Genomic DNA, 16,515 nt, shown 5'->3' with positions numbered 1-16,515 from the left:
ACAAGTACCTGGCATCCAACCCCCCCCCCCCCCCCCAAAAATTGCGACCTCAGACCACATATCGTCAGATTGCCCATGAAATCAATAATTCGATGAGATGCAGTAATGATTGAAGCATATGGAGCTCTTACACAAACAATGCACAATTCTCTTTAACGTGGAACAGGTGGAGCACGCCTCAGCATCTCACAAAACACGCCGCGTCAAGTATTCGTGTACACACGCGCTTTCCCGTCAGGTGCATCAACCACTAACATGCCGGAACATTGGAAACGAAGCATTGGGAGCAATTCAGGAAGATCTAGGTCAGGATAACATGAAAAGAGGAAAGAGCGAGACTAAAGTCGGTTTAAGTCACGGAAGCACTGACATGATCCAGATGTGGTCTGTAACATTTTCGATTATTGGTCGTATTACTCAGCACATAACGATGTTTGTCAATGAAAGTGTGTTCCTCATAACGAGAGGATTTGAATTCATTAAGGTTTAGAAAAAAGCTAAACTGGGCTGAAATAATTCCTTTAAAATTTCCAGTGTCAAACCAACTCGTGTGACACCATCTAATGGCCGGCAGTGGAATTACACCCAAAACAACCAAAAGACCAAACTAGTTATAAACTGCGCAAGAAAAAAAAATCTGTGAATCCAAAACCGTAAATCTGAAATCTGACAGGTTAAAAAAAAACAAACAAACAAAACCACTAATAATGTATAAGAATATAGTTGAAGTTAGATTTGCCTGGAATCTGGACAAAAGAACAATTTCATGGAACATCACATTTTAGACAGTTAAAAAAGTTTACTCACATATACTTCTTCTGATAATAATATTATCCCTGCAGATCGCAGCGAACATCTGTGAGGTGAAAGAAAGGAATGAAAGAGTCGCTTCAGTGTGGCAAACGTGCGCGGTCGCCTACTTTGATCCTTTTGTGCTTTTTTTTTTTTTTTTTTTTATAAGGAGAGGCGCGGTTGGAGTGACAACAGAGTGTTTGCAAGGCACAAAGAGAACCAAGTCAGCCGAGAGTATTTTTTTTTTTGCTTCACTTTGCTTCGTTTAATCCCTCTCGGCCCCCATAAAGGCCCTTGTGTTTGGGATCATTGCGCTCACCGCCTCAAAGAGAAAACTGCCCACATTTGTCGGGGCTGTTCTTTAAACAAGCGCAGAGCAGCGGGGGAGGATCTCCTCGGAACAAAAACAAAAAAACGTGTGATTGCGTCAAATTTTTTTGCAGCTGACATCATCCTCTAAGCTCCCTGATACGAGCCTCCAGCACCCTGGTGAGATTGTGAAGATTTCCCTTTATTGTCTTTCCTGTGATGATACAAGATGTTGGGGATTAATAAATGCTTCTTAGCCAACTTTTTTTTCTCCTTGGACCTTTTGGTTTGCGCGCCCTTTTTTTTTTTTTTTCTTTGGTCTTTGTTGGGAATTGATCTTGTCGGACAGATTTTAAATTTTTTATTTATTTATTTTTTACTTCAAAGAGTTGTTTTTTTTTCTCCCACTGAAAAAAAAAATCCAGTCATCACATTGTTGGAACGAATTAAATCCCACTTGAGCTCTAAGTCATCAAAGGCCCGATTATCAGAACCCGACAAGATTATCCTGAGCGATTATCTTGTGGTGTGGGCTACTCACATACCACCAATCGGGCCAAATTTGAGCACTTTTTTTTTTTCCTTCCCTGGTAATCAAAGTCGGCGAGGGCCCGATTGCCGGACATCTCATTTCGATTATCGTGAGTGATCATCCTGTGGTGCGAGGTTGGTCAAAAGTGATTGATCACCCCTGATCTGCCTTCGGGGGCCCACACACGACAATTGGGTCAAGGTTAAGCATTTTCCCTTCCTCCCGGTCAAAGTCACCGAAGGCCTGATTGTCAACCGTCTCGAAACCAGGGGTCACTTAAGGCCGGTCCTCGCGCACCCCTATCCAGCATGTTTTAGATGTCTCCCTCCTTCAACACACCTGATTCAAATGATCCGGATCGATAGCAGGCTTCTGCAGAGCTTGCTGATGAGCAGGATAGGGGCCCTCGAGGGCGAGAATTGGTGCCCTCGCCCTCTCCCCCCGGCTCTAAACGATTATCCTGAGTGATTATCTTGTGGTGTGGTGTGTGTGTGTGGGGGGGGGGGGTAATAATGATTTTGTTTTTGTTTTTAACATGAGCTGTTTAACCCTTTCAGGGACAGCGGTTACTACAGTGGACAGTTTATCGTGTGATCAGGTTACAGGGTGCAGGAAATGTTTAAATGGGCTACACGAATAATAAAAAGCATTTTCTCTCTTTTGCGACCATGTCAGCAAAGGGTCGTGTTTGGGACAACTAAATTACAGTAAACGCCATCTTACAAGTACTTGGAAAATTGGTCACTTTTTGTTGATGTGGAGCACGTCCCCAAAATAGTGATTCATTGATTGGAAGAATAAAATCATCTCAGTTCCAGTCAAGGATTCATTAGTCACCCCTCGGATGATGCAAAAACGACAGTTCATGTGAATTTTTGTATTATTATTATTTTTTTTGTCCAGTTTCGCCAACCACGATAGTCTCTCATCCCCCCTGAGAAAACAGCCAAATCCTGCAGGGGCTGATTAATCTGAGAATGCGGAGAAGAAAAATCCACCGCAGAACCATCTTTCAACTTTCCCAGTCCGTTATGTTTGGTGTGTTTTATGTCGCTGGCACGAAAGGATAACTTCACGGCGGCAACCTGCCGAGTTCTCAAGGACGATTTGGTGTTCAGGACCATGCATGCATGGCCCGTAGATACCGGTGAACAATCCAACTTTGACAGCAAATATATACAACATTCACAGAACTTAATTCGAACCATCTGCCGGAGCTCTGTATACGACATCAGTCAAGCACTGCAAGAGGAATGGCGTCAAATTCAGATTTTGACAAACATTTTCAGGAAGGATACGCCTCGCATCATCGCCATACAAATCTTATTCCAAACCGGAGAGCTTGGAGTATTTCACAAGGCTCAATAAGCAGTCCACTGCTTTTTACAGTGTGCTCTCCATAAATGGGTCCACAAGTCTCGAGACTGTTAAAAAAAAACTTCAGCAAAGTGACTAGATAAGATAGATATCGCATATATTTTTTTCAATTAAGACTTTAGCAGTTTTAGCGTGGGTTAGTGACTGCGGCAGGTTCCGACTTCCGACAAAACTGTCATAAACCGATGGGAACATTTCCCCTAACACCTTCTGGGCACTTTTTAGTCTTTGATAAACCATAACATGCATGTTTTTGGAATGTTAGAGTTAAGCTGGACTACCCGGAGAAAAGCTACTAATTCCCTGAGCCTTCCTTGGGCCACGGTGAGCAACGTCAGACGGCGGCCAAAGCAGTATCACAGCTGTCCAAAACCATCACAAGGTAATATGAAAAAAATTCTAATTACCTTCACATCAAAATAGAACATATCATCGCATGGCGATTTATTACCCGAATAACATTGGCCCAAATTTTTTACTTTTATTATAGCACGCGGGTCATTTTCAGCATCGCCACCTTGACCTTTGACCTTCATTCAAGAGCCCCGTCAACGATGTCCATGTTTGGACTTCCTGAAAGGAGCCACCGGCGCATCGCCTTGCAGCCTCTCGTCTGTGGTGAGCGTGAGTGAGCATGTGTCAAGGTATGCATCAAAACAACCGGGTGCGCACCCTCGGTCGCACTACCGAAACTGTAACGTAAATGGGAAGAGTCTGGCGTCCTGTTTGTGGACTAAAGCGGGGTGGAAATGAAGGGAATAGTGTCGAAACGTAGTACGTGCGCGCGTGCGCCCGCCAGCTGTCGCCGCGTGCTCTGAAAGGGTGAGAGAAGTGCGCAATTGCTCACACAGGTCGTTTCGAGGGAAACATTGGTTAGCGCTGATACCGTCACGATGGCCGAAATCTCCACTTGAGATTACCCTGTGACGTTTTCAGTTCATCTGACTCACGCAACACAGTCCCTTTGTTGTTGCTGTCACATCAGCCACGGTAGGGGGCAAACCCCCCCCCCCCCCCCAAAAAACATGATCTTGAATTTTGTTTTATCTGCTCACGTAATGCTTCTCGAGATTCTTGAAAACATCAAATGAGTATGCGTTCCCACATGACAAAGCGCTTCCACCAATGCGTTTCCTCTTCCTGTGTGTGCCCGCAGTGGAATTCTACTGAAGATTCGGCCCTTAGAGAACCAGTGAATGGGACATGGAAGGACTTGAGCTTGGCTTCTTTTCAAGCGCGCTCGCTTTTGTTGCATCACGTCTCTCTTTTTTGTCCGAATCCAAACGTCTCTTCATTAAGCACCCAGGCGGCAAAAGCTCTCGACTTGACCGCTGTACAGTGGCTTCCCAACCGCCGTCCTCATACGGCCCCACAACTTTTGGGGAACACACCTAGACAATCCAATCCGGAGAATAAACCCTTGACTTTTGATTGACACTGCCAGAGACGGAAAGGTGCAGTATTAATATTGCGGGTGTCACGTTGACCTCCCAAGTGTTCTTCATTGTGTTTTGGTCTTTTGCCGTTAGCCCCAACGGACAGTCACCACCGCCCCCTGCTGGGAACGTAACGTCTGCAACCCAATAGATGGATGAATGAAATGAGATGCCGCATGTTATACATTTTCACAGCCGCAATGAGGCTGACTTGTGACAAAAAAATGAACCGCCCCCTGCCCGCTGCTTAGATAACTAAGCTTCGACTTTCTAATGAGTCCAATGCTTTTGTCAATGTCGGGAATGAAAAAGGATGTGAGTGGAAGCAAATAAGACACAGTCCAAGAAGTGAACCACCTCACCATCATTTAACCATTACGTTGAAGTCGAGGGACTCCGAATGCCACTGCAGGCGCCATAGCAACATCGACACAAGGAGGAAAAAAAAGAAAGAAAAAGTGCATGCGGGGGGGGGAAACTATAGTGGCACTCCACTCGCCTCCTTTCGATAAAGAGGAACTGAAACCTGAGCCTCGATTCCCCGACGAGAGCTAGCTAGCTGCTCTGACGCCCGTTAATTGACTTGTTCCAAGATAAAATGAAGGGATGGAGGTGATGTGACCCTTTGAAAGGTCACACAAATTCCAGTGGAGGAAGATGCTACCCGCAGGTGGTCGAGCAGACAGAAAATCTCAACCCTAAATTCATCTTAAATCACATTGTGCAAAAACTTGGGAGCTTATAGTGAGAGCCCCCCCCCCCATTTTATTGGATAAATATTCATTCTGGACCATTCTAGATGATGTACAGCAGTGGCGCAGCTGTGTGGTGAGCTGTTCTGCATTTTTGGGTTTTTTTTTTCTTTTTTGTAGCATAGATTTAGAGTTTGATTTATAGGTTTTTATATTTGCACCGTGATGGTGGTTAAGTCCCCGCCCAGCCATTGAATACCTCGGTTGCCACTGCCATGATTTGGTCTTCACCCTGGTTGGCGTTTTCCATCAGCTCACTTTCTCAGCCATCCACAACTTTTGTCTATGCGCACTCAAAACATTGAATTTCCTTGCTAACTTTACAACACGTGTTCATGTGGACAGGTCCTAAGCGTCCCCTAAACACCTCGTGACAAGGGGGGGGGGGGTGTTGGGTCTGAAGAAGCGTTTCAAAACATTGGAAGAGGCCCTCTGTGGGGCTATGGGAGCCATTGTATCACTGGCAATGCAACCTGCATGAAAATTGGATTCGGAGGCCTTCCTGACGCAGGGAATGTGTTCATACGGGAGCGAGCGAGCCAGGGGGGGGGGGGGGGGGTCTTGGAAGAGAGAGCATGGGGTGGGGTGGGGAGGGGGTGTTTGGGGGTAGAATAAGGATAAGAACCTCTTCAAAGCAACACATCTACTGAAGAAGCCAGCATCCTGATTAGTGTGGGAAGACTAGTGGCAGAGGAGACAAAATAAAATAGTAGGGGGGGGGGGTGGTGTTTAGAGTTGGCTGAATAAAGATTCCTGTCACCTTCACGGAGAGGAGACGATGACATATGGGCGCGCAAGGCCTTGATCTCCGCCCGACCTGTTTCCACTTGTCCGCTTCTTTTTCCTCCTTCTCCAAGCAGCGGGCGCCTTCCACCAGAGTCATCCCCTTCAAATAGGCTAATTGTGTTCAGTTGACCTCTTTGGATGCAAAGGACCTCACGAGTTAATCACGCAGCAAAGCCTCTTAGTGACAGCCGGGCCCTTAATTGCATACCGTCAATCTGGTCGGCAGCAAATCTTCGCATTCCATCCGCATGGGAATGAGCCGACGTCTGCTTTTGGGATGAGGCAAATCTTCGCCAGATTAGTCGTCTTCCTCTCCATCCATGCCAATTTTTGGCGGTCTAAATGAAACCCACATTGGAGGGAAGCGCAGTGTGCTCGCAGTTTGCCAAGCTGCCTCACATTCAAGAAAGTAGCTCGTGAATTTTGCGGGGTCAGCTAGAAAAAGTCCCACTACGCTTGTCGCATTTTCATCTCGGTTTACCCTTCGCCCACCCCATGCTCATGGCTGTTTGCAGTTTCCTGTTCCCGTTTTTTGTCGAGGTCATCTATTGGTTGTCACTTATGTCATGGCACCTCAAAGACATGAGTGGACAGACTGAGTGTGAGAAAGAATGACCTAATACAGATTGTAAGTACAAATAAATAAGCTAAATGCTCTTATTTTGAAAGACAGAGTGACAGTTCCATATACAGAAATAGTTAACTCATTCACTCCCAAAGACGTTTAAACGTCTTTTCAGACTTGGTCCAGAATTGGCTGGTACTGAATGAGTTAACAAAGTACAAATCAGACATATGAGAGCACATAAAATGCTTTTAACCCTTCCGTGCACCAATAATGATAACCCGATAATATGATAAGCTGTCCACTGTCGTAACCGCTGTCCCTGAAAGGGTTAATCACACATTCCGGCGCAACAGGTCATGGCTCATGCTAGTTTGCCGTAACTCACTTTGTCAGTGAAGCAAACGGTCAAACAAAATTTAGTTGTGTTATATGTCAAGATGTGCCTTGTGACTGGCTGGTGACCAGTCCTGGTTGTATCCTGCGATAGGCCCAAAGTCAGCTGGGATAGGCTCCGGTTCACTCGCGGCGATTGTATAAAATGGATGGACATGTGGACATTATTGTTCACATGGACTCAGCAATTTTGGCAATGGGAGCGCCCTTCTTATGTTCCCTCTTATGTCCCACCCACCCCCCTCAGCAGATGCCTGAGCTATCGGGGCCTTTTCTGCGCACCCCCCCCCCCCCCCCCAAAAAAAGTTCAAACAAACTGAGCGGCGTGACTACGAATGGGGGGGAAATGCGGACGCCCCCACGGGGGTTTGGTGCGGATTCATTTTTGTGTGCGATTCTTAGCTCATCTGCTCGCTCCACGCTGAGCCCCAGGAAGCGAGGTGAAAACAGTAACCTTTTCCACAAAGCAATAACTTCCCACCATGACATCGAAGCAACATCGCTTCGGTTGTTCCTCGCCGCTCGCTGTGAGAATGTCAGATGAGCTCTTTTCATCTGAGAGGGGGAATCCTATCTGATTTACTTTGGCTGCGGTGCCTGTTTGTATGGGGCCCATGTTTCATTTGAATACCAAAGGCGGACGAGGAAGGTGGCCAGACACTTTAGATGCAATATTTTAGACTTCCCTCCCCGGGGACTGCGACGGCTTCAATGTGGCCGACAAAGAGAAGCGATGACGGGAGACAATGGCGCTTCTGTGGTCGGCGGCCCGATGCTAATCTATCAGGCTTCTCTTCAACGCAAATGAGACAATCCCATTTGCATTTCAGTGCGCGCCTCTCCACGCTCGAAACACCATTTGAGGAACCCGTCCTATTTTTTCGCCGATTAACCCAAAGGAACCGTGGTGGCCAACATGTCCCTTCTGGTGTCATGTTTGTGTTGAGCGCGCCGGGTGACAATGACGGAGTCAAGACAATCTGTGGGCGAGACAAAAAGAATGGAACAGTGTGAAGTGTTCTTTTGCCCTCCTCTTGTGTTTGAGGTCAAGATACCGTATTGGCCCGAATATAAGACGGCCCTGATTATAAGACGACCCCCTCTTTTTCAAGACTCAAGTTTGAAAAAAAAAGACTTTTTGAACACCAAATTAATTTTTATCCAGAAAATAATTAGAGTACATCTGAAACAAATGATTCTAACAATATATTTGAGAGAAAAAGCATGTTATTTTGCCTCATTCAAATCTGAATATCTGAACATTTAACTATGTAAATTAAAGTGCAATCACATTCGTAAATGAATGACTTCTGGTTTTTGAAATGTAAATGACATCATAACTTCTCCTCAGCTGCCGGCTAACCTGGCCGATCTTCGACCCACTTTTTTCCAGATTGTCGCTACGTTTCTCCATTTTCTGTTATCTCTTCCATGATTTTCTTCTCTTTTCTTTCTTACCGCTATTTTTAATTTTTCTTCTTTGTGCTACCGCTATTTTTATTTTTATTCTTCGTGACGGGTTCGCTTTGGCCTGGGGAGTCAAGTTCAGCATTCGCTTCATTGATATCTGGCGCCATCTAGCGTCGTGAATGGGTATAATGTCTAGACCCCGAATATAAGACGTCTTATTTCAATGCAAAAAACACCGTCTTATATTCGGGCCAATACGGTAATTTGCTGGCAGCAAACGTCGTGTCACGATCTGTGATTTTGGTTAACTTTTGCATTGTTTTGGTTGGATTTAGTTTCATTTCAAGCCACATCTTGCTTTCTGGTGTCACTTTTTCATCGTCGTATCTCAGTTGGCGGCGTCTTGTCTGTCAGCGGTTACTACAGTGGGCAGCTTATCATGTGATCAGGTTAAGAAATACAAATTTTTGGAGTACATCCTGTTTTTTGGGGGGGGGGGGGGGGTTACATTACAACTTCAAGCATATTTAAGATTATAAAATTCCACGTTTTTCGTATCCGCCCCCCCCCCAGAACCCGTTCTCACTTTCTCGCTGTCAAGAAATGCTAGACTAAAGTTTGTCACTCCCAGTGGAACTTTGCTGTCAAACCGCCACATGAAACAATAATTAAACGTTCTATATTTAAGGACAAATCTTCAACCGAATAATAAAATAACATAATGTGGTAGCTTCATGCTAACATCGTCACTTTTATTCTCTGGTAAATGCACGTGAAAGATGAACCGTGAAATAGTGGACACCCTTTGCACATGCGTTTGTTTTTCAACAGGCTATTTTGTTCCCCAGTTTAAAAGAGTTTAGAAGACACCTCGAGTCATCCATCATGTCAACAGCAATTGATGAGAGTCCAGCCGCTGAGTGAAAATGGGAATGTTTTGTCCTTTGCTTTTCATGTTAGATGACAACATGGACTTGCAAAAAAACAAATGAAAAGGCGTGAGGAGCCAGTTGGCAACTTTGCAAAGAACTACGCAAGGGTAAAAAAATGTCGGAACTGTTTCCACTTTAATGTGATACGGAAATACGAGTTTCCCGGGTTTTTGTACTTTATTTGAGTATTTGTTTTATTTCCCACTTTTTAGTTTGACTCCATACATTTGAACCCGACAGCGACATGAAGGAACGTGACCCAGGGAGCAGCAACAGAGTCCGAGAAGCAAGGTATTCCCCACCCGTGGCCTCATTTAAGAGAATTTTGATGTTTGTCGGCTCCAAGAATGTCTCGTGCCGCCCAGATTCCTCATCTAATCTGAACTATAACACATGCCGGTAATTTGTTTTTCCGGGTCGTCATTAGCCAATGTAAGATTTATTTGGAAGCTATTTTACGTGAACAAATGTATTCGTTCGTTTTCTTGCTGCCCTCAGTCTTCTCAATTGCTTTGCCATTGTAATTTTTGAGAACAGAAGGCTAGAAAAAAACGAAAATAAAGACTCCCGATAACATTATCTCACCCTCATGGTACATTGAGAGTCAAAGACAGGAGACCTTTGTGCTCCTCCGTGATTGTTGTTTGCCTCCTTGTCTCGTTCCCAATGAGGCATTCGATGCGATGCTATTTTGTTGTTGTTTTGTTTTTTTAAACATTTGTGACAATCAAAGTCGAGGGCAATCAGAGGTGAAAAAGAAAATAAAGGAAGCTATTGTGTCCGCGCGGGTGAAATGCCCGCTGGCTCGACGCAAGCAGATGCGGCAACGTGATAACGGCAAACAAAAAAAAAACAAGGTTGAAAGCGTGGCGGTTTCAAGAGGTAAAAGTACTCTTTGTCTTTTTCCTCTTTTTTTCCGAACCAGCATTTTTTGGTTTGCAAAACAGAGCCTCATCTTGTTTCACAACCACTGTTGACCAGATTGTTCATTTCCCCTCCTCGGCGCGAGCGAAGCAGCATGACCTCATATTTGTTTTGAGATTCCACGCAACGCGGACACACAAAAAGGACGTCGTAAATTTTGCGCGTTTATTCCCCCTGGTGCATAATATTTAAATACTCATTGGAGACACATGCTTTCGCTTCCTCTTGTAGTGTTAATATTTGCACTTTACACATTTATGACAAGCACTTTTCCCTCCGATTCCGCGTTGTATTCTCCTCCCTTGTGTTTAATTTTCAGCCGGCGTTGTGCTTCAAAGCTGTGATCATAGATTAGCTCCAGTTCCATCTCGACCCATCTTGCACATCCTGTTTCTGATAAAAGTCCCTATAGGTACCCATAAATTTTGAGATTGAAAAGGAATTTCCTCTTGGCTGTGTAAACCTTTTGCTTGAAAGCCAGGAAAGGATAAATTCAAGAAACTCAAGTGGATTGTATTCGCACAGTTGGGGTCGGGGGGGGGGGGGGGGTGTTTAATCAAAGTCAGGTTGTGTCCATTTTGCATTTTATTTTGACTGTATAGTGCCAATTCACAACAGAAGTTATCTCATAGTAAGTTAGGAGTGAGCGGTTTTTATTTCGCTATTTGCCTCGACCTGTTGCACTACGTATGGGGCGGGATGAAAGCCAATTCATACTTGCTTCACATGCGTTTCCTGTCTCGACATTGCAGCCAGCCAATCACATTGCAGTCGGCCATGTCTTGCAAAGAACTCAAGTGTTCATATAGAAAACAGTACTGAAAGTATATGACGGAAAGTATTATTGTCGCTGTACATGTTTTGCTGTATCGTTTCAAATCCATTGCTTCAAGGCTTATTAGCAACAATCATTGCCCGTATTAGCATTAGCGTTAAATTAGCAGACCAAAGGCTAAGCTATGTGGTTGTTTTAAGTACGTGGTGCGTATTTCTCTTTGTTTTATGCTTAGTTTGACATTAACTGAACTCTTTTTTTTTTTGGGCTTTTGCATTTGGATGTTAGTTTTGTCCATTGCTCAATTGAAGATTGCTGACCAATGTCGCTTAAACTACTGGATACAATATTAGCAAAGAGGCTGTTTTAATCCGGGCCAGTATTTTTCCATCCTCTGAATCATAGCAAAACTTACAACCAATTTAGACTAACAAAAGACGCATGTATCAATATGCACAAACACAGTGAATAATCATCACCTGTGATAAGCATAATGTATTTTTCATATCGCTGTCCTACGTTTAGTTAACTATTAATTCAAAAGTTCTCCTGTTTACATGCGTGGCACAGTTTTGTGCTGTTATGTTGTGTTTTTGTATCAAAGTGGTGGTTTCTGCAATCACAATTTGATAGTGGCAGTATTTAGAGGCAGATTACATTGGGTAAATTCCCACGCAGGGACCAGGTACCAAATGCAGGGCCCACCACTGATTCAACATTACTATCAGAAGATAATGTTGGTGATGCTGTAGCTCTGCTTACCTTTTAGCCATTGTGTCATTGTCCTTTCGCTGTTTAACGCGGGTTATTTATTAGTCCCACTGTTACCAAAGGGTGCAAATATAGATTTGTTTATGTAATTTCACACGTGTCATGCAAAAATGTCAACCCATGAAAAATTCCGTTTTCTGCAGTTACACATCCTGACCGCTCGCGTCGCTGTTTTTTAATCTCGCCAGCGGAAGCGAGCAAGGTCAGAAATCCAACATGGCGGCCCGCGGTCTTCTGCGGTCCGTCTGGAGCTCATTCGCGTCTTTTAACTGTGGTATAAGCGGACAGATCATTTCGCTGCAAAGGATACAAGTGCCACCGTTGTCGCATTCGGTTAGTCAGAGGAGAGGAATCCGTCAAGGTGAGACGGTTTCACGCAATTTTAAGAATAGTGTGCGTGTGTGGCTATATGCTGTACATAGATCGACATGATTTTCAACGAGACGCTTCCTTATTCTTTTGAAATAATCTGAATATTAAGGCGCTACAATGTCAAATGTTTCCCCTTGTTTGTTTCTACAGTCGTGGAAAAGCATGAGGGTCAAACGGTGACCGTAAGTACAAACATCCATTTGTTCATGACATTTACTGTTTATATCCGTTGCGTTACGGTGCTTCTTTTTATGCTCCTGGCAGTTTGAGTTAACACTGTTTTTTATCCAATACAACATGTAGACGTGGTTGTCCTAGATGTATATTTTGTCTTTTTTTTTTATGATTTAGAATGACAATGACCATCATCAAAGTGGTAGTTACTCTCAACTAAGATGTATGAGCTGTAATTGTCAGCAAATATCCGATGCATTATCATTGTTGTGTATAATGCAATGTATTTCTAAAGATTGATAGAGGAAATAGTTTGTCACTTCAAATGTACATTTGAGATAGACACACAAAATCTGATATGTGCTTTAAATGGAACCAAGCACTTGGAGCAGCTGTAGTTTTCACATTTGCAAATCTGAGCAAATGTGCCAAATTAATTTTCAAAAATGTCTTTCAGATGGAAGGAAAAATATTGGACACTGCAGCCGCACCCGAACCACCAAATCCCACCGCCAAGTGTCCGATCTATAGATGGAACCTGCAGAACAAATACAACTACACTGTAAATGATATCTAAATATTGTCGTGGGTAATAACTGAGTCACCTCTAAAAACCTTGTTTTGTGTTTTTTTTTTTTTTCTGTTCTCCTTTGACAGGATGTATTGCTGCTCAGTCAGTTCATCAGATCAGATGGAGGGATGCTGCCCAAAAGAATTACCGGTCTTTGTCCTGAAGAGCATCGCAAGGTTGCCGTGTGTGTGCAGATGGCTCACAGAGCAGGTGTGTACCTCGGTTCTCCAAGAGGGGCATTGATTTACAATGGTCCTGAATAATTATGGCATACAATTGGATTGTGCAGCGGGGTAAAAATACATGATCGTGTGACACAAGAAGGCAGGCTAAGTTACTGCCATACATATTCTTTCTCCATGAGCTTTTGTTAAAAATGGCCGACAAGTGTTTATTTTTTTTTATTGTGTTGCAATATGACAACTACACTAGTGTAGGTTAATGATAGCCATTGACGCTACCTGACGACTTGTTAACAACAGTCCATTTTGTTTTTGGTTCCGAGGTTTGCTTCCCGACCACCGACCCAAACTTCCAGAGGGCCACGTCCCGAAACCCAAACCGCAACTCAACAGGTGACGCCAACACTGGTTTTGTTTCCGATGCAGAAGAGCGTTATGTATTACACTAAAAGCTCCGTCTGTCCACCCCCCGTGCAGATACCTGACCCGCTGGTCCATTAGATCTGTCAAGCCCATCTACAAACGCGGGCTAAAGTGGTGCAAGAAACGCATGGCGGTCGGAAGCCCTCTGCTCAAGGACAATGTGCGATACGGTCCGAAGCCCCTTCACATTAAACACTGAAGAATCCCTGCGCTGCAGCTAGTTGGTTGGTTTTCAAAACAAAGAAAAAAACCAAAAACGTAACATAGTATTATGGAGACGAAAGGCAAATAAAAATATGCTTTGTTGATCTTTTATTTTTTATTTTTTTAAATCATTCAGATTGAATCAAATGGTAAGACAAATACATTTTATCCTGCGGTACACCACATCTCTCTTTTAAAGCATGAAGGGCAGGTCCAAGTTCTTGGTCCCGTAGCCGATGTAGATGAATCCGTGCAGCGGTGTCATGGGCACGTGGTAGAAGGTCAGGCCCAACCACAGCAGGCTGCGAATCACGCACACTTTGTTGGCACTCTCAAACTGAAGACTCCACGATCCTACACGTACAAAGATGGGAACAATTAGTGCGCATCACGTTACTCCCCTAGAGTGAAACTCAGTTCACCACGTAGGATACATTCCAGACATATGTGGAAAATCTGCGATGTAAAGACCATATAAGGAAAACATTTTTAGAGTTTCTCCCAACTCACACACACGAAATTCATTTCAATTTATTATGGCCTGTTTCTCTCTTTCTGACAAGACATGGGAGACTATTGAATAACGTCCCTGAGGACAGATTGTCAAATAAAAGCAAATTGAAGTAAAACTGGAACACAAAACAAACGTAAACATGTATCTTCAAACAGTGCAATGTTAAGCCAACGCCGTACTCCCACTATGCTTTCACCTTTTGGAATGTCCTCACTCAGCGGATCCAGAAAGTCCAAAGCGGGGTTCAAATCAGCCATCTCCAACAGGGACTTCTTCTTCAGGTTCTTGGGCTGAGCAAAGTGAAGAAAATTTTCAAGTTTCCCTGCCTGAGTGTTAGAGAGGCCTGAGGGACAGACATTGTGTTCATGTTTTTTTTTCTTCCCCCTGCTAAGCAGCTTTGCGTTCACACAAGAAAGCAATTTGAAGCCACTCTCACCGCCAAAGCTGCGATTGATCTGGACGACGCCGTGCGTGCTGTTGATGAAGGCGCCCCGCGGCACCACAGAAGCGTCTTCGTTGATGTGGTGAACCGTCACCGCCAGCCTCGTCTCCTCCGTCACTTTGGTCTGAACACAAGAACAAATTGAAGTGGATACCAACTGGATTTGTTCCTCGAGTGCAATCATGAAAACCAGGTACAGATTTTTAGCCCACAACCAGAACTAAATCCACCTGGAAATGTGACCTGTCCAATCCTCAATATTTTAGAGTGAGTTATTAAAATGCACACATTCACTTTGTGGGAACAAACCTCATCTAAATGGGATAACTCAAGATGGTACTCACTGTAGACTCTTCCACTGAAGGATCAAGTCTTTCCGCTTGTCTGGACTCGTACACAAATGATGGGTCGCCTTCGAATCGGCCCTTTGCTGTTTTGGACACGTCCTCGATCATTTCGGTTGTGGTCGTGGGGATCAGGAACCAATCGATACAATTGAAGCTGGAAGATCCCACCGTGAGGAATGTAAACAACGCGTGCGGTTTTAAAACGCAATAAATAAAGATGTTACCTGTAGAAATGCTGTGTGTCCTTCAGCTCATCATCCCTTCTCCCCTGAGCGATGAAATAGTGCTCTTTTAAACCGAGTATCTTGCCCCAGAACAACACTCGATTGAACTTGTAGTTTTTCTTCAAGATAATCAGTGAAGTTTGCAGAGCCGCCCTTTGCTCCGTGTTCAAAATGCACCCGCTACCCGCAACCAGCTCCAAAGAATAGGATAACGAATTAGCGTCCATTGTCAATGTAGTTGTTGTTAGCACTGTCTGAACCGTTATTAGCTTGCTAGCTAGCGCCAGACAACGCTTGCGGGTAGAGAGTTTGTTCGTTACTGTTTTAGTAAACCCACTCGTCACAGATTATTAGCTATTGGTTCGTTTTGGGCGTCATTTTTCTCTGAGCTAGTAATGGTTTTAGCGTCACTTTTTTTTAGAGCGTGTGGGCTGTTAGTTCCGGGTTGTCTTGGCAACGTTTCAACAAACCATTTGATTGGTCACGCTGAGCAACCAATGTGACGTCATTTTGAATATTTGAATATATCAGCGCTGTTTTAAGAGACAGAAACTACACGTTGAACGTTTTGAACTACAACTTGGAGAATCTAAACTCATGTTGCTGTAAACCGCTGTGTGTTTCAAAAGCGTGCTCATAATCACATGACAGCGCGTAACTTTCTCGTTTGCGAATAAAACGTCATTTGATTGGCATGCGAAGATTTTTCCCTTCCCTGACGTCATTTACGAGCGCGCAAACTTTGAAATGGCGTTGATTACAATGTGAACGACACTAAGAGATACAAAACGACAACCCAGAAGCCATAAACTCTCCCGTCGGCGCAAACTGGTTTGTCTTTTGTAATATGAATTTCAAAAACCTGCATTTGCTGATAGAATTGTACATTCCAAATGCAACGCGTTGCATTATTTTTGCAACGATACCCGTCCGACCCCACACGTTGGCTTGTTTCCAACCAAAAGTTTATCTAATCAGACGACAAAATGTCCCTCTCAAAGAGGCCTGAAAGCTGAAACATGTTAAGCAACCAATACACATTGCACGTCGCATTTAAGTTTAAAATACTACTCCCCCTCTTGTTTTTCTCAGTATGTTCAGTGTTCTTTGCAACCCTACAAAATGACGAGAAAATGACAACATTAGCAAAGTAACATGGCATGGTTTGTTGTTTGTTCTAAGTCCACGGAGAAACGGTGATTATCTGAAGAAAACTTATCAAAATGTTCATATGTGATGCAACACTAATTTGAACCCTTTTTATTAAAGGTTCTGTTTTGGAGAGAATCAGAAGAGGCCTGTGCA

General features: G+C 43.9%; 2 protein-coding genes and 1 long non-coding RNA gene across 4 annotated transcripts; 2 read left to right on the top strand and 1 right to left on the bottom strand.

Moving 5' to 3' along the window:
* Positions 1 to 833: 833 nt before the first annotated feature.
* LOC147185712 (uncharacterized) lies at positions 834 to 4,703 on the top strand. Its single transcript, XR_015099462.1, has 4 exons — positions 834 to 1,281; positions 3,276 to 3,392; positions 3,501 to 3,654; positions 4,167 to 4,703. It is a non-coding gene; the product is annotated as an uncharacterized LOC147185712 (long non-coding RNA).
* A 7,255-nt stretch (positions 4,704 to 11,958) lies between these two features.
* LOC147185711 (large ribosomal subunit protein mL66-like) lies at positions 11,959 to 13,787 on the top strand. The gene is made up of 6 exons (XM_086104548.1): positions 11,959 to 12,118; positions 12,280 to 12,311; positions 12,761 to 12,865; positions 12,961 to 13,084; positions 13,380 to 13,449; positions 13,534 to 13,787. The coding sequence occupies exons 1-6, from the start codon at positions 11,974 to 11,976 to the stop codon at positions 13,676 to 13,678; spliced, it is 621 nt and encodes a 206-aa protein (XP_085960674.1). The 5' UTR covers positions 11,959 to 11,973; the 3' UTR covers positions 13,679 to 13,787.
* LOC147185710 (radial spoke head protein 9 homolog) lies at positions 13,784 to 15,642 on the bottom strand. Of its 2 annotated transcripts, XM_086104546.1 has the most exons (5): positions 15,211 to 15,642; positions 14,984 to 15,140; positions 14,634 to 14,763; positions 14,394 to 14,540; positions 13,784 to 14,037 (listed from the first exon to the last, which is right to left on the bottom strand). In XM_086104546.1, exons 1-5 carry the CDS (start codon positions 15,435 to 15,437, stop codon positions 13,877 to 13,879), a joined length of 822 nt encoding a protein of 273 aa, XP_085960672.1. In that variant the 5' UTR covers positions 15,438 to 15,642; the 3' UTR covers positions 13,784 to 13,876. The 2 variants fall into 2 exon arrangements, with proteins under 2 accessions (XP_085960672.1, XP_085960671.1); XM_086104545.1 differs by having other exon boundaries at positions 14,394 to 14,763.
* Between the last annotated feature and the right edge of the window lie 873 nt (positions 15,643 to 16,515).

Source organism: Hippocampus guttulatus, chromosome 23, assembly GCF_054856545.1.
Source record: "Hippocampus guttulatus isolate MCC_2025c chromosome 23, RoL_Hgut_1.0, whole genome shotgun sequence".
Classification (NCBI taxonomy): domain Eukaryota; kingdom Metazoa; phylum Chordata; class Actinopteri; order Syngnathiformes; family Syngnathidae; genus Hippocampus; species Hippocampus guttulatus.
The sequence above is the reverse complement of the archived record's forward strand: the minus strand, read 5'-3'. Positions and strand labels throughout refer to the sequence as shown.